Source organism: Hyperoodon ampullatus (assembly GCF_949752795.1).
Source record: "Hyperoodon ampullatus genome assembly, chromosome: 15".
Lineage (NCBI taxonomy): Eukaryota > Metazoa > Chordata > Mammalia > Artiodactyla > Ziphiidae > Hyperoodon > Hyperoodon ampullatus.
In genome coordinates, this window is record NC_136928.1 from 67,097,080 (window position 1) to 67,122,320 (window position 25,241).

The 25,241-nt window shown below is 38.2% G+C and overlaps 1 protein-coding gene across 2 annotated transcripts in view; it reads right to left on the reverse strand.

The window, feature by feature from the left end:
* Positions 1-25,241, reverse strand: part of BABAM2 (BRISC and BRCA1 A complex member 2) — a gene marked incomplete at its 5' end in the record, with an annotated part of 454,317 nt that overhangs the window by 393,673 nt on the left and 35,403 nt on the right. For both annotated transcript variants that reach the window (XM_079721415.1, XM_079721414.1), the window contains one exon: positions 23,094-23,170. In XM_079721415.1, the coding sequence (XP_079577541.1) occupies positions 23,094-23,170 (77 nt within the window). The remainder of the gene's footprint in view (positions 1-23,093; positions 23,171-25,241) is intronic.

A 25,241-nucleotide genomic window follows, 5' to 3' on the forward strand; every position in this document is an offset into this window, starting at 1 on the left:
TCCCTGGTAGTATTGGTTTTAGTACTTTCTAGGAGAACAGACTGGGATGAGTAGAAAGAACCCTGAACTAAGAGTAGAGAATGGGATCCGCCATTAACTAATGATACCATCTTGGACAATTTACTTAACCTCTCTCAGCCTCCACTTCCAGTCCTTTTTATCTTTAAAAACTAGCACTCCTGGTTTCTTCAAGCATTGCCTATGTGTCGTGATTTCTGTCATACACACACTAGTTTGATAATGTTCCTCCTACACTGTGGTGCCCAACTGTCAATACCATACTCATGTATACTCCACTATGTCACAGACACAGCAGAAGAACCTCATTCCAAGCTGGGGACCCAATGTTTCTGTTAATACAGCAAAAGATTGCATTAGCTTTTTCAGTAGTCACATCACGTTATTGGTTCATACTATATATCCCAGATTGTTTTTCATGTAACTGATTTCCTCTACCTACACAACTAATTTCTGAAATCTAAATAAGGGACTTTACACAGTTAAATTTCATCCTGTTGTTTTTGAACCAACATACCAGCCTACTGGGATATGTCTGTCATGCATCATTTTATCAGTCTCTTTAAACTTGTGTTCTCCACAAGTTGAGCAAATATGTCCATATCACTCACAAAAATCTTGAACAAAACATAGTCAAAAATACAACCTTAGAGTACTTCATTCAGAGACCTTCCAATGATTGTACAATTTACTGCGAATCTACTTAACCATTTTTTGATTTAATAGCATACATATCCAGAAAGACATCACAGGAAAGTGGTCAAACTTTCTGCTGAGGGACTTCCCTGGTGGTGCAGTGGTTAAGATTCCACGCTCCCAGTGCAGGGGACCCGGGTTTGATCCCTGATCAGGGAACTAGATCCCACATGCATGCTGCAACTAAGAGTTCTCATGCCACAACTAAGGAGCCCATGCGCTGCAACTAGGGAGCCCACCTGCCGCAACGAAGACCCCGGCGCAACCAAATAAATAAATAAATATTTTTTTAAAAACAGCAACAAAAAAAGCTTTCTGCTGAAATGATTTGCTATGTCAGCTGATCTACCATCAAAAAAGAAATAAGGTTAGTTTGGCATAACTTGCTTCTAAGTAAACCTATGTTGGCTACTAAAGATATAACATGTTTTAAATGCTCTCAAACCATTTGTTTAATAACCAGCTCTTGAAGCTTACCCAACATCAATATAAAAATTAAACTGTCACTTTAAGAATATATCTCTCCTTCCTTTTCTTTAAATATTAGGACCATGTTTTTTCTTCATTGTAGTCTGCTACCATTATCCACAATTTCTCAACCCCGATAATTACTTGGTAATTCTAATAATTCCAGTAATTCCATTTTTTCAAAAAGATCACCACTATAAAAGGAATATTGGCTTGGCTAATTAATTCAAACAGGAATTCCACTGAGTGCTCCTTTCAATACCATAAAACTGTCATGCAGATGACAAAATAAAGCTGTTTTGTCTCTGGGACAAAAATATTTTTTGAAGAGCACTGCAATGCTGTCTCATGAATAATAAGATTCCTATTAATGACAGTAGCTATATATCCACTTACCAAGGAAACTACTAAAGAAATTGCTACAATCAGTAGTGGATTAGATGACATCAAAGAGTCTGTAGCTCTAAAAATAAAATTCTTTCACTTCAGTTAATTATTAGAATGACATAAATTCTAACAAATTCATGTCTCTTAAGAGGAATTGTAGCAAGACTAATAGGTTGAAGGCAGAATATTCTATTTTAATTAAATTTGCTTTTGATCATGTCTACTTTCTTTCAGATTCCTTTTGTTTCATAAAATAAAACTGAGTATTTGATATTTAAAGCTTATGCTAAGGTCAAAATCTTTTCATAATTTCATTTCTAAATAAATGTTAAGTACATTTTTTAATGAAAAGCCAATTTTTTCAACTCAAAAATGCCCAATAAGTTTAGCTCTACATATCTGGTCCACCTTATTATCTTGACCTTTAAGTTATCTTGACCTTTAAGTTTTCTTCCCTCATCTTTCCCACATTAAAGCAAAACCATCCAAGTGATTTTAGAAAGTTGCTAGAAACTGTTGTCTAACTTGTGATCTGATTGCAAATTAAACAACAGATTTTACTATATCACAAAGATATAATTAAGACAATGAAAGATGTATTAGGCCAGATAATAGATCTGAATCATAAAGCTATGTTGCTAAGTTAGGGTCTATAAGATAATGGAAGATCACGGGCTTAAAGACACACACAGTAAAATCAGCATTTCAGACTATTCTCTACATCTCAAAAGCTGAAACTAGGGCTTCTCTGGTGGCGCAGTGGTTGAGAATCTGCCTGCTAATGCAGGAGACATGGGTTCGAGCCCTGGTCTGGGAAGATCCCACATGCCGCAGAGCAACTGGGCCCGTGAGCCACAACTACTGAGCCTGCGCGTCTGGAGCCTGTGCTCCGCAACAAGAGAGGCCGCGATAGTGAGAGGCCCGTGCACCACGATGAAGAGTGGCCCCCGCTTGCCACAACTAGAGAAAGCCCTCGCACAGAAACGAAGACCCAACACAGCCAAAAATAAATAAAATTTTTAAAAATTTAAAAATTAAAAAAAAATTAAAAAATAAAAAAAGCTGAAACTAAGCCTTTATCTCTCATAAACCTGATTAACTTCTCATCCTATTTTCAGCAACTTCTGCTTGTGATTTTTGCCCTCACAAACGACACAAAAATAACCAGCCATGAGTTGTTACTCTTCAAGGGTCCAAGAGAGATCCACACAAAAGTGGAAGTTTGTCAGTTCGTTTCCCAGTCAGGTACTAATCAGACTGACCACCACCCTTCCCAGCTGATGTATGACTGAAGCATTAACATTTGATGTTGTGTTTACTTCCTTTTCAGCAATTCCACTGCTTGTTCTTATTCCCTGCATAACTTTCTCACCACGTTGATTTGCTCTTATCTGCTTCTACTAAGAAGCCAATTGTGAGTGTATGGTAATAAAGACAATAATTCTTTCCCAGCATGTTACAGTGGGAAAAGCATCGGGCTTGTACTCAGAAGTCTTGGATTTGGCTCCCTGACTTCCCAGTTATGTGACCTAGCCACTTGGACTTTGTGAGTCCTCCCTTGTATGTAAAACAGGGCAACTGGCCCTCTTGAAAGTTGTTGGGCAATTACAGTGAGATCATTTAAGTAAAAATACTTTGGAAAATATGGAATGCTATATGATTGCAAATACTTCTTTCTAATTCCTAGCTGAACTATACAAAGCAAAAATTTAAAGCTGCTGTGGCCCCAGCTTGACACAGATGAGCAACACTTGCCAAAAAATCAGGAGAAATAACCACAGAATGCTAGATGGGGTAAAAAAAAAAAAAAAAAACAAAAAAAAACCACACCAATCTTTCTTTCAATTCTGAGTTCATTGTTTAGCAATGTGTCTTTTGCTGACTGCATCCACTGGCACAAACCAGAACACCAGCAGCAGAATCAAATGAGCACACAAAGAACAATCTCAGCCTGGGCCTTTTACTTCAGCTCCCACAAAACAAGGCTTGGAAGATTGTGCAAAAGCCCACTCATAAACTTTCAGAAACTTTGTGAAAACCAAGCACTAGCCTGTGGAATTCATGAAAAAAAAAAAACTGAATAATACTTCCTACTGTCAAATAACTCTGAAATGCCCAGCAGCTGAACCAAGAAAGATTAAAAAAAAAAAAAATAGTATGAAAGATCCTTTGAGTTCACACACGACAGAGTCAAACAAGTCTAACAATGAACAAAAGCAAGTCCCGTAATCCACAGAAGCTAAAGTGGGGGGAAAATCTACTGAAATGAATGAAAATTTAGGATGCTGAAAAATAAGGATGAATAGATTAAAATTCTTCAAAAGTAGATAAAAGAAAATGCTTTACAGAAACAAGGAATGATAAAATTTTAAAAAATAAAACCACTACCAAAGTAAAAACAGTTAAAGCTCTAGCCAACATTCAAAAAAAAAAAAAAAAGAAAAGAAAAAGAAAGCAACATAAAATGAACAGTTTTTTAAAAGCAATGGTATCACGATGACAGTTTTTCTGTTTGATAACTTAAGTTGATGATAACAAAGGACAGAGACGGTCAAGCTCCAGCCAGGAAAATTACGCAAGTCAGAAAGAAACAAATCAAGCAGGGTCTGTGAGAGCAAGTTATCTACATGTATCACAATTTTCAGGGAAAGGGTGGAGAAATAAGCAAAACAAGTCACAACATCTCAGAAGTGCCAAGGTCATTCCAACAGACTGGGGAAAAAAAAAAAAACATTAAGAAATGGTATAATCTAAAAGCATGTAACAGAGACCAAGTGAAATATAGTAGAATTCCTTATAACACAGGGGCAAATTCTATCTTGACCACAATACGTGAAGTAAAGGGTTGATACATCATGGTTACCCTGTCATGAAAGTAGCGCTCTTTTATCCAGTAATAGAATTTCAATGAGGCTACAGCATCTCTCTTCTTACAACATTAATTAAAAGATTTCAACAAATTAAATATTTTACCGAATGGAAAACTATCTAAAACTACAGGATTCCCAGACTCTTAAGAGTACACTTAGACATGGAGCTTGTAATCCTTCACAGAAACAAATTGACTTGCATGTGGCTGGTGGCCAGACTGCTGGATGGCTACAGAAAACAATTATTTTATAGAAGCAATTCCACCACTCAATCACAACACGCGCTGAGTCCTCAACGTGGACAAAAGCCCCCTTAAGCTCCATAACTAAAACGGTAGATTTGTTCCCCTCTTCTCTCAAGAAAGCTGCTACTAAAAATCAATGCCCCACTCCAAAGGTAGGATCCCTTCCCTTCCCCAAAACCACAAGCATCTTTGGGTTACTCGAAATCCTGAAGAGCCATGTTGAGGTTCAGAACTCACACAGAGTCGTGGTGGTCCAAGGCACTCCTCTGGAGAGAGTCTCCTGTACTTCTTCCAAGGGTTCCCAGTACTTCACACTGCCAGTATACACTACGCACAAGGCTCACTCAAGAAAGGCACACCGTAATGACTAAACACCAAGCCTCTCTCTTTCCTCACAAGAGTATATGTCAAAGGCAAGGACCTGATGGTGAGTTATCTGCACTGTCTTGAATACTCTCCACCAGGCAGCCAAGCCCTCTCCAGACCTTCCACCTCTTGGAAGGAGACTTCAACTCCAACCTCATCCAAATATGAAAATAAATAACATATATTCAAATATATGTATATATATATATACACACACATATATATATACACACACATACATAATTAATGTAATAGATCATCAGTGTGAATTCCCCACCCTTCCTCCTCAAAATTTACCCATTTCTTTCCTAATCCTTTTGTCTTTTCCTCCTCCCTCTGGAGACTTCACCTCTGGTCTCTGCTCTTGATCCCACCTCTGCCATCCTCCTACAGGCTCTTGTTCCACAGCTATTCTTCAGGGTCTGTATTCTAATTACTAATGCTACTGAACAAACTACCCCAAAACTCAGAGGCTTAAAATAACAACCATTTTATTATGGTCACAGATTCTGTGGGTTAGAAATCCGGGTAGAATGTAGATGGGTGATTCTTTTGCTCTTCACAGCATTGCCTGAGATCACTCAGTGGAATTCAGCTGGTGGACAGACTAGTTTGAAGGGTCCAACATGGTTCCACTCACATGTTTGGTGCCTGGGCTGGGATAACCCCAAGGCAAGAACTGCCAACTGCAGCGCCTACATGTGAACTCTTCATGTGACTTGGCTACTTGACAGCATGACGATCTCAAAACAGTCAGACTTCTCATGCATTGGCTCAAAGCTCCAAACCCAAGTGTTCCTGCTAATAAGACAAACACTGAATTGCCTTTGATGACCCAGCCTCAGAGGTCAAGCAGCATTACCTGCATCATACTCTATTGGTCAAAATAATCACAAGCCCACACAGATTCAAGGGGAGGAAAATTATACTCCAACTCTTGAAGGAGGAATGGCAAGGTCACCCTCAGTACAGAAGAGCATGCAGGATAGGAGATATTGTTGTGACCATCTTTGGACAGTCTGCCACAGTCTCCTACTTCACTACTTTGTTTCAGTTTAAAATCATGCTCAGTCTAATCAATTCTCTCTTAAAATGTCTACTCTTAGTGCTGTCCATAGTAGGCTTAGATAAACAAAGAAATTTCAGAAGGTAATTGTAGGCAAGGGTAAGAGAATTAGCAAAAGTTGGGGGGTAGAAAGCAAATTATGTGCCCAGGGGATGATGAGTCAACTACACTGGTAAGAACAAGATGTTCAGAAGGGAGAGGGCAGATAGAATTGAAAATGAAGGCTAGGAACAGATTATCCAAGTTGTCTGGTTTAGAGTAAAGAAGGGGGTAAAGAGAAGAGAGAGTGCTGGCAAGGTTATGATAGTGACAAACAATGGAGGCCTTCAAATACTGGGCTTCAGAATTTGGACTGAGGAGGTGCTGAGTAATGACTGGATGAGTGGATGGGAGAAAGTGCTTTGAGATTCGTGAATTCTTTCCTTTCTATAGGAAATGGCCAACCCTGAGAAAGCAAGTAAACAATCTGATGTTTGAGGGTGATTGCCTGGAACTTGTCTTACCCAAGAGTAATGAAATTACACTTAGAAAAACAGAAAAGAAGAAACAGGAAGATAAGAACAATAAAAAAAAATTAACTGGAGAAGAAAACATTTTGCAATTTGCTCTACATTAGGATGACCAAATTGTCTGATTTCAACATGAGGTAGCATTCATTCTTCAATCATGACAGTCTTTAGGCATACTGTCAAGCAACATATTTCATGTCTAACTAATCATTTCATGATCTGCTTATTGGACGCATCCTGAAGACAGAATCAAAAGCGCTGCTACTCTCAGGATAAATTCAACTCACTCTTTTCTTCCCAATGTATTACACTCATCATTTTAAAATAAGAGATTCATCAATTAAGAGTTGTTCGTTACAAAGTAAAGTCATTTAGTCCTATTGTAGCCAAGTGTTGGCACAACTACTTTTGTGAGTCTTTTCCCTGGTTCTTTCTAAATATGCATATCAACCTGGTAGATTTATATAAACTTTCAGAGCTCTCTTTCCCTGTCTTCAGTGCAAAAACCATGATGCTCTTTCTCAAATCTTTAGATACGCCCTTGTCCCACTGAAAGTCCCACTGAAAATTAGTATCCTTCCAATTGAAACTTTCCACATAAGATATGATCTTTTAGTGCTCTGGTCTCACTCATTTAATAAATAAGCATTTCCTGATCAGCTACTATGTGGGGCATATAGACCTTAGAGATTCCAGGGATTCTGCCCCTAGAGTTTAGCAATATGTTATTTCAGGAACCACAGATTTGATTGGATATAAATAATCTGGATAACAAATTCTCCCATGTCTTGGAAACCAAATTTCTTCCTTCATGTTCTCCTTAGTGCATTATCAGGATTCAGTCTGTTTCTATGATGATACTGCCTGATGTCCATAAATTTGACATAAAATCCACCTTCAGAAAGTTCACTTTTTCCGTAAAGCAGCACAATTTCTCTTTCCTTTCATCTCAAGAACCAGAACACAAAAGAAACCGAGAGCTACGCTAATGATGTTGAACCTTACAGAAGAAGGGGTTTCCATAAATATGAAAAGAAGAGTCAGAAGTAGAAATGATGTGTGCCAGGACAGACTGTTAAGGATGCCACTTAAAATAACTCATGCATGGGTCTGTATTCTCTTTATAAACAGGTTCTTCTCTCAGATGAACCAGGCTAAAGGTAACTCGTATTCTACATGAATAAAATCAAGTTGTCAAAATGTGACCTCCAAGTCATACGAAAGTAAGAAAATTGCTCTTTTCTAAGTCCCACAACATAGTTCACCCACTATGGCATGACAAATTAGAACTAAGATGACATTTATCTTCACATTAAGTAGTGAAGACATGTGCTTTAAATTATCTCTGCTTTCCAAAGAGTGAAAATCCAATGCAAATACTGAAGTCATATCCAAGGTGAACAGTCTTAATGGATGCTGGTAACAGGAATTGAAAATTCCCACTGTTAAGAGGAAGACACACAGAGAAGAAATAACTGGGCAACAGCATGGCCTAAGTCATTAGAATATCCTTGAAAATCAAAGCCCGAAATAAAACGAAGCACCCCATGTGACTCTGAAGACTTAAGCATGACTCATTTGCAATGGGGGGAAAACTTCCACTAATGCATATACATGTGTTAGGAAAAAAACAGACAAGCTTTACAAATGATGTCAAAGATTACTCAAGTTTTTGCCCTAGACCAACAAAATGGAAAGGGTAATTTCAAACTGCTACCCAGCACTTTTAGAAGTTGCCAAAGTTTGAAGATTTTTGTTCTTTCAAAGGAAGAAAGCAACAATGAATAACAATAGGGCACTTCCTGGCCTGAGGAAGAGGGAGACAGGAGCTCTCCAGCTGCACTTCCTAGAGAAGTATGCCAGCTGCCTTCTGCAAACTGAGATCAAATTTCCAAGAATTTACAGCATAGCAGTTATGATAGATGACCTAAAATACTGATCTGTTGCAAGGAGGATGCAGTGCAGACCACACAGGAACTGACAGGAAATCAGCCCTCGGGCTGGCACTTACACATTTAAGAAGGCTAGGAATCCTGGACCTTTGACAGCCAAATTTCATCATTTTCCTTTGTAGGAAGAGTGATCCTTCAGAGACAGTAGTCAGAAACATCTTGTACAAAGCTTCTTGGTGCCTATTTCTACTTAATAACACTGCCCCCTGCCTGAACCAGTGGTTTCCTCACATGTTAGAAGTCCATCTAAGGTCCTACAGCACTTACGTGACCAAAAATCACATGTTTGCTGGCACACACCTTCATTTTCTCAGCCACAAGCCCACTGAATGCCATAAATGATTCACAGATTGTGATGATGGTAAGAAGAAAAACTAATATTTGGAGTTCACCAAATAATGAGTCATACTCCTGGAAGAAAAGAAATCCTTAGAACTGGCAGCCCTATAGGACAAAATTTTAAAAATTGTTTTTAACGTTAATATTAATTCCATAAAAGTTGGCAAAATGAAAACGATTGAGAAACATGTGACATTTGGTTTGCTTATGCCTTATGAAAGTCCAGTTCACGCTCCAAGAAAAAGAAGGAGTAGGATATCTATTACCTATTCCTAGACCTGCCTTCTGGACTCGCTGCTGCCAAGTTACTCATTCTCCCACACAACACTTTCCATACTAATTCTGACCCTTAAAAATCAAAAAGAAGCCTTGCCTTCTTTGCACCCAAATGCCAAAATGGAATCTTTTAGTATTTCACCTTTATAAAGGGAATGTTTGAAAACAGGCCTCTTTGGCTGTGACATCAGGGAGTTGCTGAGGCCTCCAAGGGCCGGAGGAAACATTCCCAGCCCCTCACAGTGCTGCCTACTCCTACGGTGCAATCTGGCAATGGCCAGGGACCAAGTCTTTAAAGCTGTTTTATGGTATTTAACATATGGTCATAAATTGCTCAGTGCTCTGAAGAGGGGCTAAATTTGCCACCCCTATTGATGAGAAATGTTCTTATTTATTTAAATTTAGTGGCAAATTGGCACTTCTCCAGATGGAGAGGTTTAGGCATAAGTACAAAGGAAGAACTAACTAGAGATGGAGTTGGAACTTTTCTATACGCTGAATGCAACCACATCAATTTAGGTTTACGGCACCACGATCAAACGGGGTTTCCCACATAGAGCGACAATAATAGGAAAAGAGTCTAATTTCTAAAGCCCAAGGAGGGGGGAAATATAAATTTTATTCAGACTGCATGAAAACTTTTTAAAAAATTTATTTCTCTTTCTCCTCAAGTTAACTCTCTCTCTTCCTTTGTCCCTTCACCTCCCCCACAAGTTAGATGTATGTGGACTTCATCTGAAGTCTATAGACCTCCTTGGAAGTTCCTAAATCCCTTCGCATCCACCTTCCTATTTTGCCACAATTTTTAACTTGCTTATTTTTTTTAATGGCTCTAATTCCCCACCACTAAAGACATGATCCTACTAAAACACTTTGTTCTCTTCCTTTTACAACCAAGCCCTGTAGCCAAAGGCAGAAGAAAAACAAGAATCTTATTGATTGATTTGGTTTTTTTGGTGGGGTTGTTACTAATGGTATTAATGTGAATGGCATCAAAAGGGAAATGGGAAGGGTAAAGCCACTGCTGGTTTTGTTTTTTATATGCTGATATAGGACCAGCAGAAGAATCAAAAGATCTCTCGCCTAACTCTGGAAATGTGAAGAAGGATTCAATAAATTGGAGATTTGACAGCAGCCTGGGAAAAGTATTAAAAGAACTGTTCTATGATGAGTTAGGCTACTTATATCAAATAGAAGTCTCATTTTTTATTTTGATAGAAACAGAAGAGCCATATCTGCCACACAAATAAATATAAAGAGAGATTGATTTATTAAGAATCAACATATATAAGTTAATATGAATGATGCCACATACTAGGAAATTTAGACATGGTTCATTATACTTTGAGAGAATGGAAATATGCAATCTCAATTATTTCCCCTAAAGCAGACTAATGATCCAGTGAAAATCAATGGAGATCAGCAATCAGAAAATGCCACATAAAGCCTGCCGTGCAACCAGAAGTGATCGGGAGTGCCTGTGCCATCTGGAATCCCCATCAAAGGTCCCAAAAGGTCTTATGCTAACTTCTGTTGAAATATCCTGGAGGTGAGAGCAGCTCAGTGACCTTAAGGGCCAAAATAATAAAGAAAAAGGACTAGTTCAAAAGAAACAGAAGCACATCTGGGCCCTCCATACACTTCCATTAAGAACCTGGTTTCCTAAATACCTTTAATTCTTAGGTCAGACCAGAATTTTAAAGTCTCTGCTTTACCTATTCTGAAAAACTATTAGTCCCTCTTTTCTGATATGAAGTCACTATTGCCAGTACCATAATCTTGCAAAAAAAGGGAATCATCCTAAAATACAAAGTTAATTAACAGAAATGTAGGCATGTACTGACACCAACTTTGTTAAATTTGACTTCATCAAAGTTAAAAAGTTGTGCTGTTGGAAAGACACCATTAAGAAAATGAAAAGAGAAGCCATAGACTATGAGAAAATATTGACAAACTGACAAGCAACTTCTTTCCAGACTATATAAAGAACACTTATAACTCAACAAAAAAACCAACAATCCAATCAAAACACTGAGCAAAAACATTTGAACACTTAACAAAAGATATACGAATAGCCAATAAGCACATGAGAATGCAAATCAAAACTACAATGAGCGGCTTCCCTGGTGGCGCAGTGGTTGAGAGTCCGCCTGCCGATGCAGGAGACACGGGTTCGTGCCCCGGTCCGGGAAGATCCCACATGCCACAGACAGGCTGGGCCCGTGAGCCATGGCCGCTGAGCCTGCACTTCTGGAGCCTGTGTTCCGCAACGGGAGAGGCCACAACAGTGAGAGGCCCGCATACCGCAAAAAAAAAAAAAAACTACAATGAGATACCACTACACATCCACTAGAATAAATATAATTTAAAAGACCAACAATATCAAATGTTGGTAAGAATATGGAATAACTAGAGAGCCCATAAATTGCTAGTAGGAATGTAAAATAGTACAACCACTTTGGAAAACAGTTTAATGATTAACATACAATTAGCTTACAACACAGCAGTACCATTCCTAGGTATTTACCCAAGAAAATGAGAACATATCTCCACAAAAACACATGTACAAAAATTTAACAGCAGCTTTATTCATACAAGCCACCTGGAAATAACTCAGATGCCCTTCAACAGATGAATGAATTTTATTTTTAACTGTGGTATATCCATACAATGTTCTACTACTGGCAATAAAAGGAACAAAGCAGTGATATAAGGAATAGTATAGATGAGTCTCAAAAACATTAAGCTGAATGAAAGAAGCCATATACCCAAAACTACAGAGTATATGATTCCATTTATATGAAATTCTAAAACAGACAAAACCATTTACAATTTCAGAGAGAAGATAAGGATCAAAGGTTGGGGGATGGTGGTGGAAGGAACTGACTTGTGGAAGAAAGAAAATGTTCTATATCTTTGGAGGATGAAAATGTTCTACGTCTTGACTGTGATGTAGTTAAATAGCTATTTATAGCTGCCAAAATGTATGGAATTGTTCATTAAAATGGGTACATTTTATTTTATGTAAATTATACCTCCATAAAGTTAATATAAAAAAGTGGGACATAAATTTCTATCTCAAAGTTACTGTGTGATTAAATGAGAACATGTATATAAATAAGCCTAACTCTCTATAAAACATATGCTCAATAAGTTAGTCATAGCAATTTTATCAGTCATCTTTTAATAAACTATAATCAGCATCAAAGCCAGATTTTATACATATATAGTTAGCCTATAACTAAGCTGACTTCTGACTTTACACATTTTTAATAATGTTAGTTGCTATTATTAAAAATTCTTCCAACATTCTATGAATTCCAAGAAGAAACATTCTGAAATACCAGGACAAAGGAATCCTCAAAATCTAAGGGAGAGTTAATGTCTAATCCACAAAATTAGCACTTCTTACTTGACTTTCAATGATCATTTTTTAGAACATTCACTAAATCAAAGGTGACCTGCCTCCCTAATAAGCCTCTAAAAATACCTTGAACACTAGATAATAATAATCTTTAAGTAAATGAATCTTTTAAAGAGATAAAAATAAAGTAAAATGAAATATGCTACCAAGAAAAATTATAATGCCTCTTGGCATGATGCCAAACTAAATCCCTGGACTTCTGTGTCCAAATTTTTACTTAGCGCAACTGTTACAAGTCCTAGTAAAATTGGTTCAATCCTCCTCTCCTTGCAGGTGATCCTGGAGTCCCAGCCAAGGAGCCTCACAGAGAGCATAGCCATCAGAGCAGCAGGTTGGCAGGTGCCAATGAAGAACCAAATATGTCACAGAACAGTCCAGCCATTTTACTATTGCCTTGGTCCATCCTACTGAAGACTAAACAGTGTGAACAAAAGTAGAAAGAGGAAAGACAGGATATTTGAGAAGTACAACAAGCAAATCACTTGTATGTAGGCTTTTTTTTTTTTAGAGAGACAGAGTAGTTTAATACGATTGTTTCCAAACCTGGCAGCAGCACCTAAGAATTTTTTTTGTTTTTTTTTTAATGCAGAGACCTAGGAAACATCACAGGAAATTCAGATTCTGTAGGTTCAGACTGGGGTCTGGGAATAAAATAAGGTTGTTGGACTCTCCTTAAGGGCCCCCTCCAATTTTCCAATGTTATGATCCTGAAAGGCAGACTAATAATTAAACCCACTTTTTCCTTCACCCTCATTCTCTATGGGTTGCCGTCTGCTGTCACAGGAAACCAAGAAAGGTCACAGAACCAACTGAAAACAAATCAAAGATAAACCACTGGTACAGGGGATTCATACAAGAGAGGAATTTAGGGAAACTGATTGGATGGATGAAAACGCCCTAGGAAAGGCAGGTGTTAGAGGATGGCAGAAAATAAATGAACTGAACTTCATTATATTACATGTTACATTTCCTGTCTCAGGGATTGTGAGCATCTAACACTTGGCTATTTCTTTTCCCCTCCTGTTTTAAAGTGAAAGTCTTAAAGAAAAGAAGAAAATAATGAGAGTATTTTTGTTTGTACTTTATACTATTGAAGAAGGACATTAAGGGAGTTAATATAAGGCTAAATACTGAATGCATAAATATTGCTCTATAATGCTATTCACTTTAGTAATTCAGTGAAAGATGAATCCATCCATCCTCTAGATCTTATCCAAGGAGTTGTGTTTCAGTTCCTCAAAAGCAAAGGTAGGGCTTCCCTGGTGGCGCAGTGGTTGAGAGTCCACCTGCCGATGTAGGGGACACGGAATCGTGCCCCAGTCCGGGAGAATCCCACATGCCGCGGAGCGGCTAGGCCCGTGAGCCATGGCCGCTGAGCCTGTGCGTCCGGAGCCTGTGCTCTGCAACGGGAGAGGCCACAACAGTGAGAGGCCTGTGTAGTGCAAAAAAAAAAAAAAAGCAAAGGTAGAGTCATATGGCTCCTTCAGGATGTAGGCTTCTAACGTAAGTTGCAAATACAAATATTTTGAGGGTATGTTTGCTCTTTGCTAAAAGCTCTAAATTTTTTGCATAAAGATTCTAAAATTCCAAAATTTTTACTTTTTAATGAAATTCACTGTTTTAAGGGAGAAATCTTTGAGGTCCCAGAAATTTTTCCATTTTGCCTGACTCATAATATGGTTAATGGAATAGGTCCTACGGGAACAGGTCTTTTTCGAAGAGCTTTTTCGAATGAGGCTGATGCGAGATCAGAGAGAACCTTTAATGAGGTAATCATCTATATTTTGTAAACAATTTAATAGTAACTTTGAATGTGATTATTGGTTTCTAGATTGTTTTCTTTACATAGAAGCTACTTTGCTGAGCCTGCGAGCCACAACTACTGAAGCCCGCGCGCCTAGAGCCCATGCTCCGCAACAAGAGAAGTCACCGCAGTGAGAAGCCCGTGCACTGCAACGAAGAGTAGCCCCCGCTCGCCGCAACTAGAGAAAGCCCGCGTGCAGCAACGAAGACCCAATGCAGCCAAAAATAAATAAATAAAAATTTTTAAAAGACCTAATTTTATGGTATGTATATCTTAATAAAAGCTACTACTAAAAAAAATCTACTTCAACCAATAGAGTGTATATAGGCTTTTGACTTGGACTGTCATCAGCTGAGCTCCACCGAGGGGGCCCAAGGAGAGGCTGGAAGGGCAGGCTGTGACAGCCTCGAATGCTAGGCTGTGGGATTCGGTTGCTAAAATACTGAAGGGAAGGGTGAAAAGGTTAAAGCAGAAAGATTACTTGGTTAACATTTTCCAAATAGATTATTTATTTTAAACAATACAAGAAATTTTTCATAAAATAACACTGTCATCCCAACAAAACTGCCAACAGCTACAGCCACAGCAGCCAACCTTTGGACCTACTGACCAAACTTCAGAATATAAGGTATAAGAACAAACCAAGCAAAGTGCAAAATTCTTACAGATAAGATTAAATCAACAGAAGCTTAATATCTCTTTCAGCTGATGCAACAAACTTCTCCAAAACACCACTGGGACCTTCTGGTGCCACCAGTTTGGGGTTTAGTTTACGTTTGACAGCCATCAGGCAAAGCCCTTGAATGTCTCTACACACTGCTACATAAGTGAAGTCTTTAAAGGACAAAGAGCAGAAAAAAAGAGCTTTCTGAGTTTACTATGCTGATTGGCTAAGACAAAGTAATACATAATAGACCTGAGATGCAAGAAGCACTGTGTCAATGCATATATATATACACACACACACACACACACACAAAGCAGCCAAACCACTTGAGATAGGATAAAAATGAAGTCGAATTTCAAGAGTCAGTAAAGCAGAAGTTCTGGAACACTATTTACAATTTGTCTATAAAAATCTTTGTGGGGCTTCCCTGGTGGCGCAGTGGTTGAGAGTCCGCCTGCCGATGCAGGGGACACGGGTTCGTGCTCCGGTCCGGGAAGATCCCACATGCCGCGGAGCGGCTGGGCCCGTGAGCCATGGCCGTTGAGCCTGCGCGTCCGGAGCCTGTGCTCCGCAATGGGAGAGGCCACAACAGTGAGAGGCCCACATACCTCAAAAAAAAAAAAAAAAAAAAAAAAAAAAAAAATCTTTGTGTATATTTGACCACTGTTTAATTAAATGATACACTCCATTTAAATAGCAGTTCTGAGATTGGTTTCCTTTTGTTGTAATCATTCTCCAAAAAATACACATTTAAATTTAGTGACATAGTATCGAAGCCTTGGAAATGCTTCGATTTTATACTGCTCCTCTGAAGACAAGGAGACATAACATATTATTCAAATCATAATCTTTTTTTTTTTCACTTTTTCCTCTGAAAAAAAGGCTTTTTCTCTGGGAAAGTCTTTCAACTTCAAAACCATTGGAGATAATTTTTTGGCATGACTTCTTGACTCTGTCACAAATGGCTTTGAAATATTCATCATTCCTCTTAGATGATAAACAATGGCACTGCTTCTATTGCTAAAGACAAAGGGAAAATGCCTCTAGTTTCACGTGGAATCTCTTTAGAAAGAACTCCTGAAACATTGTAATAGATACCTCTCTGGGTACCTGCCCAGCCCATGCTCACTTTGTGTTAAACTGGCCTCTAGTAACCATGATAATACATGAACCAGAGCTCTTGGCTATATGCCTGGATCCCAAGTAGACACCCAGCCCAAGATGCCAACAGACCCTCTCACTCGAAGACCACAGACTGTCTCTCGTGGCCTTGAACTTAGTCACCGTGTCCTAGGGGGCTCAGGAAGCCATTTCTGCTCTACATGAGGAGAAACAGAAATCTGGGGGAAAAAGAATAAAGTGAATATGGTGACAAGAAAATATGTTTCAGGAGAAAGACAAAGACATACAAGAACACAGATGCTGACCAGCTACTATTGCGTCTGCCATCCTTCCAGTCCCTATGAGGCCTGACTATACTTCCTGCCCTTGGGCACCATGGAGTTCACTTAATTCCTTATAAAGACAAACAAACTCTTTAGTTTACGTTTGTTCCAATGGGTTTCTTATAACCAAACAGTCCCTGATTAAAATAAATTGTTAGTATGAAAAATAGAAATTTTAAACAAAAGATAATTTCAAATTTGAAACCAGTGTTAGGAAACCATTTGATTTCGGCCACAGATTTGCTTGATATAACTTAAAATATTTCAATTATCTCTCTTTATAGTTACATAATAGTGTTACTCAAAAAACTTGTAAAATTGAGAACATTCCAGAGTTCTGTCACTTCCTCATCAAACCTCTTCATTATCATATCCAAAGAATGAACATGGTCCATTCATTCCACAAACACAAATTCCCCTCTAAATACCAGGCAATAAGGTACAGGTTAGAAATAAAATATGAGCAAAACAGCTTCACACCTGCCCTATTTAAATAGGACACAAAAAAACACAAACAATAATTTCTTCAAGAGTTAAGTGCTATAGCGCGTGACTATTTTTACAAATATGCATTTATAAAAATCTCGCTGATCTTCCTCTTTGAATTTTGTGGTAATGGGCATATTTTCAGTCATTTTAGTGGCACCATCCTAGATCTTAACATTTGTTTTATTTAAATCAATTTGATCACTGATGATTCCAGTGATTTTCCAATCCTCTTTAAGTAAGTACCAGTTGTCTCTTCTACAATCATGAAATTCAAGGACTTTTTTTTTTTTTAATTTCTACTGGTGTATGGTTGCTTTACAATGTTGTGTTAGAAGGACTTCTCTTTATCAGATATCCTTTGATATTTTCCATGAGAATCTTACACAAATTGGCAATGCTTTCAATGCCCAACAGTTTTCTCTTCACATTGAAAAGAGCTGAGGAGACAATAACGTCATTCCTAATGTACTGTAATCTTCTGGTCTTTTTTACTTCAATTATTTCATTTTACATGTGGGTAATTCTGTAGGAATAAATTCATGAATTCATGAGTAGAAATGTGCCCTCTCCTTTGTCTTTTATTCTCACTATCATTAACTGCAAAATTTATAGAAGGACTGTTTCCTAGTATATAAAATATCTCAAAATATAAAATTTGGTTACATAATATTGTCATGAATCTGCTTTGAGAAGGCAGAGTAAAATATATACAGACAAAATAGAAACAGGCTCCAAATCTGCAAAGTACTGTATGTCCTTCCTGTTTTCTGAGTTGTTAAAAGCAATGTTCCAATTACAAATTCCTTGTACAATAAATAACTTCTAAAGATTGAACTTCTGTTGGCAAAAGACTGATACAAGTAACAGAATGTCACATTTTTATTTTTCCAATTCAATAAACTTTTGTAAATACAGTTTCCATAATCAACTGTCTTTTCCTTTTATTTGGCTATGCACTGCTTAAGGTTAGGAGTCGGACTCACCTTAATGTGCAAGAATCTCAGTATATAAAGTTCATTTATTACTCAATTATTATAGAGCATTCTACAGGCTAAATTAAGTCTCTAGCATATAATGATGATATCAAGCAATAACTTAATAGGACATAACTACAAGATATGGTAAATACCAGTCCCAATACCCTTATCACCAATGTTATAAAAGCTTACAGTAGTGAGAGGATACAGGATACTAGTAAATGCTTCCTAACATAAACTCATACAGCTAGAAAGATCTTTGTGAAGTCAATTATTTCTGGCTTAAGACTGTGGACTGACCACAAACATTTATTTCCTCTCTCTCCTAAGACCCACCCTCTCATTAAATGATAGTGGAGGAACAGAAAGATAAAAATCAAAAACAACAGGAGAGTGAAGAGGAAGGGAAAACAGTAGCAACATTTCCACAAATTCCTAGAAGGCAGAATGCAGATGGAAGAGTAGTACTTGAAGAGATAGGGCAGAGAAAGCTTTGGCTGCAATAATGAGAGGAAGAGGCTACTGATGAGGAGGAAGCCATCTGTCCTGGTAAAGCCATAAAAACTTGTAGTCATCCGGTGTAAGGAGAGGCAAGAATGAGACAAGGGGCTAAGAACAGGCAGACTGACTAAAAGCTCCACAGGCAATAATCTATATACCCATCTCCCAAAAATGGCATGGTGGCCAGATATGTATCCCCAGGAAAAAAATACAGAAGACTTTCTTAAAAAACAGAATAAACTATTTGGGGGAGAGCTAGAACAGCTGAACTCCAAATATGACACATAGGGGTGCTCATATTAACAGCCTGCCCACCATTAACCCACATACTCAATTAAGTCCTGCCTATACTGAAGTCCCAATCAGAGTTTTATCATGTTTTAAATATAAATGGACAACCAAAACCCATCTTTTATTTGAGGAAAGGCTATAGAATAACAGAGGTAAAAAAAAAAAAAAGATGATAAAAATATAATCCCTGGGGAAAATCAAAATAATTCAGAAAACAGAAAAAAAACTAAAAAAAAAAAAACTATATCCTTCGAAAACTTTTAAGATACTATATTCATAAAATAAGAACAAGATGTTGCAAAAGAGGAACAGAGCTCTTAGAGCTCTTAAAAATTAAGATACCTGGGCTTCCCTGGTGGCGCAGTGGTTGAGAATCTGCCTGCTAATGCAGGGGACACGGGTTCGAGCCCTGGTCTGGGAGGATCCCACATGCCACGGAGCAACTAGGCCCGTGAGCCACAACTACTGAGCCTGCGCGTCTGGAGCCTGTGCTCTGCAACAAGAGAGGCCGCCATAGTGAGAGGCCCGCGCACCGTGATGAAGAGTGGCCCCCGCTTGCCACAACTGGAGAAAGCCCTCACACAGAAGCGAAGACACAACACAGCAAAAATAAATTAATTAATTAATTAATAAACTCCTACCCCCAACATCTAAAAAAAAAAAAAAGAATCCGCTTGCCAATGCAGGGGACACGGGTTCGAGCCCTGGTCCGGGAAGATCCCATGTGCCGTGGAGCAACTAAGCCTGTGTGCCACAACTACTGAGCCTGCGCTCTAAAGCCTACAAGCCATAACTACTGAGCCCATGTGCCACAACTACTGAAGCCCATGCGCCCAGAGCCTGTGCTCAGCAACAAGAGAAGCCACCGCAATGAGAAGCCCGCACACTGCAACGAAGAGTAGCCCCCACTCGCCACAACTAGAGAAAGCTCGAGCACAGCAACGAAGACCCAATGCAGCCAAATATAAATAAATAAATAAATTTATTTTTTTTTAAAATTAAGATACCTAACTATGACTGTGGTAATAAAAAGTTATCAGAGGAGCTACAGGAAAGGTGAAAGGATGGAGGGAGGAGTGGAATCTGAGCAAGTTGTTTGAGACTGTGGTCCAGCAAAATAACAAGGTAACCTGTTTACCAAGACATAATTCTAAAAACACAGAATTTTCAATACACAGATTCTACACAAGGTCAAATCCAAGAGAATAGTAAAGGTAAATCCCATAGTGATAACTGCAGGAGCAGGCCTGCAGAGTAATCATTCAAGCAATTTGTAGACAAAGCACAGATGGCAACTGTAGATTTAGAACAGACAGTAAGTTATCACCCTTGACAATGCAAAAGGAAAATAACAGAAGACAGAAGTTGGGAGGTGAGGAAGAGGAATGGAAGGAAGGTCAGGGGCTAATATCTTCATCTTATAACGTGGGGAGCCAAAAGCCATTGTCTATGGTTAACGGGAAACTAAATAAAAGCATACTAAGTGGTCATGATTACTGCACAGAGATTTTGCTTAAGTAATAACAGTGATAACTGTGTGCCAGGCACTTACTAAGAACTTTTAGGAGTTGTTCATTTAACTACACAATACAATGCTTTAAATGATCCTTTAAAAGAAAAGAAAAGAAAAAATTTGAAGCTACAGGGTAACCAACACAGGAACCAATAGTGGTGGTAAAATTACACTACAGAGGAGAAGAGAGAGATAAAGGGTGCAGTGAAAATAGGCTGATACCTTATGCATCAGAGCAGGAAATCAAAAGATAGTAATATCTAAAACTGATAAGCCAAGAAATAGAGGCATAAGCATATTACTTAGATATGTGGCGATCATCCCCAGGAGAACTAAACACTGAAACAACTTTAAAAAAATATTTTACGTGGTTCCCTTGAGAAAGAGGACTAGGGTTGGGGAGAAATGGGACAGAGGACTACTGTTTTCATGTATTAAAAAATGTTTGAATTATTTACATTTTTAGTAAATGCGAATGATTTACTTTGATCATTTTCTTCAAATTTAGTCAAAAATATTTTTCCCCAAAAAAAGCAGCAATCTAGTCTGTCCTACTACCTCAGACAGGTAAAATTCTTTTGTATTTTAATGGTTTCCAGAGAATGATCTAACAATGAAAGGTTAGCAAGTCAGCATGTCACAAATTTTTTGGTTCACATTGCATTTGGTAAATTAATATAAAGTGATTCTACGAATACTAAGATGTGGCCTTTCCACAGTGGTCTGAAAGACACTGCTTACCCATCTGTCCCACCTTCAACATCTTTGCTCTTTATTCCTCTGTATAAGAATTGAGAGACTTTCATACCCCATTCACTAGTACAGTTTCAAGAAAGAAAATTCCTGATTAGATTATTGATACTAACCAACCAAAGCTATCATCATTTCCAGACAAGGCTAGAGCTTCAGTACTGGTAATTATGGCAGACAAGGGCTGATGCAACCTAGGCAGATGCTGTAGATGGTGGACTAAATCCTACAGTAGGTCTTGCATACTATTCATGGAGGTCACAACCCAGTGGTCCAAGAGCTCAAGCCAGCCCACACACACATTGGTTTGGCCTGCATAATGCTGGCCCACATTGTAATTTTGAAGAAGTGGCCTACATCTAAAACTGAGAATTCAAATAAAAATGCAGATTTCTGCCTTTTCTCAATAAATCAGTAAGGGCAACCCCTCGAAACTGGGTAGGAGTGCCCCAACTTGCCACACCTAGCCTGCTTCCCTCATTCATGTTACCAGTCTGGCCTTGTAGCCATTTGTATTTCTGACCTTTGCTATAAAAGATAAAACGTGTGCACGCCCACTTGACCACAGCTTACTCCCTGCCAACTGCCTTACTTTGTTTTTGTTTTTGTTTTTTTTGTTGTTAACATCTTTTTTGGAGTATAATTGCTTTACAATGGTGTGTTAGTTTCTGCTTTATAACAAAGTGAATCAGCTATACATATACATATATCCCCATATCTCTTCCCTCTTGCGTCTCCCTCCCTCCTGCCCTCCCTATCCCACCCCTCTAGGTGGTCACAAAGCACCCAGCTGATCTCCCTGTGCTATGCAGCTGCTTCCCACTAGCTATCTATTTTATATTTGGTAGTGTATAGATGTCCATGCCACTCTCTCACTTTGTCCCAGCTTACCCTTCCCCCTCCCCGTGTCCTCAAGTCCATTCTCTAGTAGGTCTGCGTCTTTATTCCCGTCTTGCCCCTAGGTTCTTCAGAACCATTTTTTTTTTAAGATTCCATACATATGTGTTAGCATACGGTATTTGTTTTTCACTTTCTGACTTACTTCACTCTGTATGACAGCCTCTAGGTCCATCCACCTCACTACAAATAACTCAATTTCGTTTCTTTTTATGGCTGAGTAATATTGCATTGTATTTATGTGCCACATCTTCTTTATCCATTCATCTGTCGATGGACACTTAGGTTGCTTCCATGTCCTGGCTATTGTAAATAGAGCTGCAATGAACATTGTGGTCCATGACTCTTTTTGAATTATGGTTTTCTCCGGGTATATGCCCAGTAGTGGGAGTGCTGGGTTGTATGGTAGTTCTATTTTTAGTTTTTTAAGGAACCTCTATACTGTTCTCCATAGTGGCTGCACCAATTTACATTCCCACCAAGAGTGCAAGAAGGTTCCCTTTTCTCCACACCCTCTCCAGCATTTATTGTTTGTAGATTTTTTTTTATTTTTATTTTTTTTTTAGCGGTACACGGGCCTCTCACTGTTGTGGCCTCTCCCATTGCGGAGCACAGGCTCTGGACGCGCAGGCTCAGCGGCCATGGCTCACGGGCCCAGCCGCTCCACGGCATGTGGGATCTTCCCGGACCGGGGCACGAACCCGTGTCCCCTGCATCGGCAGGCAGACTCTCAACCACTGCGCCACCAGGGAAGCCCTGTTTGTAGATTTTTTGATGATGGCCATTCTGACCGGTGTGAGATGATACCTCAATGTAGTTTTGATTTGCATTTCTCTAATGATTAATGATGTTGAGCATTCTTTCATGTGTTTGTTGGCAATCTGTGTATCTTCTTTGGAGAAATGTCTATTTAGGTCTTCTGCCCATTTTTGGATTGAGTTGTTTGTTTTTTTGATATTGAGCTGCATGCCTTACTTTGACTAGAACTAGGACTGAAAGACAAATTTTCAAAAAGTGGTAAATCCTTCTGATCAGTATCTTAGGAGATAACACCTAAAAGCCAGAAATAAAAACTAAAGCACAAAATCCAATAGCTAGCACTGTAATCTACATTTTTCAGTAAAAGAGTCATCATTTACTTACATTTTAATGTCTCTCCAGCATATGGTATGTGCAATTTAAATCGGTCACAGTTGGGTCCAGGAGTCAATGATGTGCAGCTTTAAAGAAAAGAAAGAGAAGAAAAGAGTTTCTTAAAATCCCACATATTTACAATATTTAATAAGTTAATAAAAAGTGATCCTTAAAGACAAACGATTAAAACACTGGCTTATAGAACAAAATAAAAGCCCTTAATGGTCATGGAGGCCAAGACACAGCAAGACTTGCACTCAAACAACTAATTCATTTATCCCACAATAAAACCTATATGCCTTCTAACAATAAATACCAACACTGCTTCAACTACTTCTCTCAAAGAAGTGTATCTCGACTTTGAAAACAGGTATATGATCCAAAACAGGTCTGGAATCTTTGATGCCAAGAGCTGTAAAAGAAGAGTAGTTTTATGGTCCTATTTTAAATATAGACTCTTAGTTTTCACTCTGTTAGTACTAAAAAGAGCCCACTTGTGGTCTTTTTCTGGTACCAGATGGTTTTCTCTCTTTTCCCGAAAATAAGGCGCTTCCTCTAGATTTGGCACCCCATAACTTACATCTGTAGCAGAGCACAATGCACTGCACTCAGTTTCAGATAAAATGCAAATCTAAAAGGGGGGTGAGTTAGTCACCCAGGTCTCAACAGCTTGTTTTTTTTTTTAATATATTACTTCAAAAAGTTATACAATACTCTTTGTTCTTTACAGAGATTTACTTTGTAAGATATTTCTCATAATCTTCTGAGTCATAACTTCAACTGCATAACAGCAGTACTGGCTTCATAAATTAATAAAATATTAATATGAAGTCAGTTAAGGAAGTTGTAAGTCTTCATTTAGTCAAAAAAAAAGCAAGGTTTTTAATTTGTAAAGAAGGCTAATTTTCATTCATAATTCCAAAACTGCCTATGAAACATTTCTGAAAAAGAACCTAAAAAGTAGTTTAAGGAATGGAAGCATGGTTAGAACAAATGTACAACTTTCCGAGATGGCCACTTTGAAAGGCAACAGTCATTTGAAACTAAATTTGAGAAGTGCTGGCTCGAAGAAAAACTAACTCAGATCTCAGATTAACTATTACTTTTTCCCAAAACTATTTGAATGTGAAAGAGAAAAGAAGCAGACAGAAACTTTAATGTATTTAACATAAATCACTAGGTTGATTGTTCCTCTTTATCTTTAGGGACCAATAAAAATATTAGTTTATAAACTAAACAAAATTGCAGTAGTCATTGCAGAGTAATCTACTTTAATTTTTTACAGGTTTTAAGAACAGTCTCCTTTACCTTTCAATATAAAAACTTCTTCAGGGCACATTTTATTAAAGGTACTAAAATATTTTTCTTATAGTATAATCCTTTCTAGCCCACAACATAGTCGTTCTTTGAAAACACTTATGGAAAACGCATAAATTTTCGCATTATAAAATACAAAGGGACAGAAATGACCCTATAAGCAACACTAAGAATTTTTTCTCTTATATTCAACCAGCAATGTTTTTAAATGATTTTTTAAAAAAATATTCAATCAAGTGTCTTTTGGGGTCTTGAAGATCATCAAATTACCTACACCTCTTAATGACTGAAGTTATTAATAGTACAGGAAATCCTCAGGATTAATCTGATTCTGGTTTGTTTGAATCACTCAGCCTTTCTCAATGTGCATTAAGTTTCTAAATTCTTCCGTTCACGGTGGGGCCACACTTCATATTGTTCACTTTATGCCTTAACCACGGCCAGGAGAGTGTTTCTGTACTCTGCCTCTTCACCGTCCTCCCTTCCTACTTGAAGGGCTGGTTCCAGCCACCTCAGGGTGTAAAAAAATACATTTCTCCACCTGCGTGATTCACTCACTGATTCTTTTCACTTAGATAAGATTTACTGAACATTGTTCTATGTGTTAGGAATACAGGGTGGACAAGACAGACAAGAGCTACAGTCTCACGATAATTAAATTCTAGCGAGGGACGGAGAAATGATAAAAAAAAAAAAAGAGACAAACACACAAAGATGGTTTAAGATTGCTAAATGTGATGAAGAAAATAAAACAGCGAGCTGCAATAAAACAGGAGCCACATTACATTGGAAGACTGGGGAAGACCCCTGGAGAAGGTGAAATCCGAAACCTGAATAACG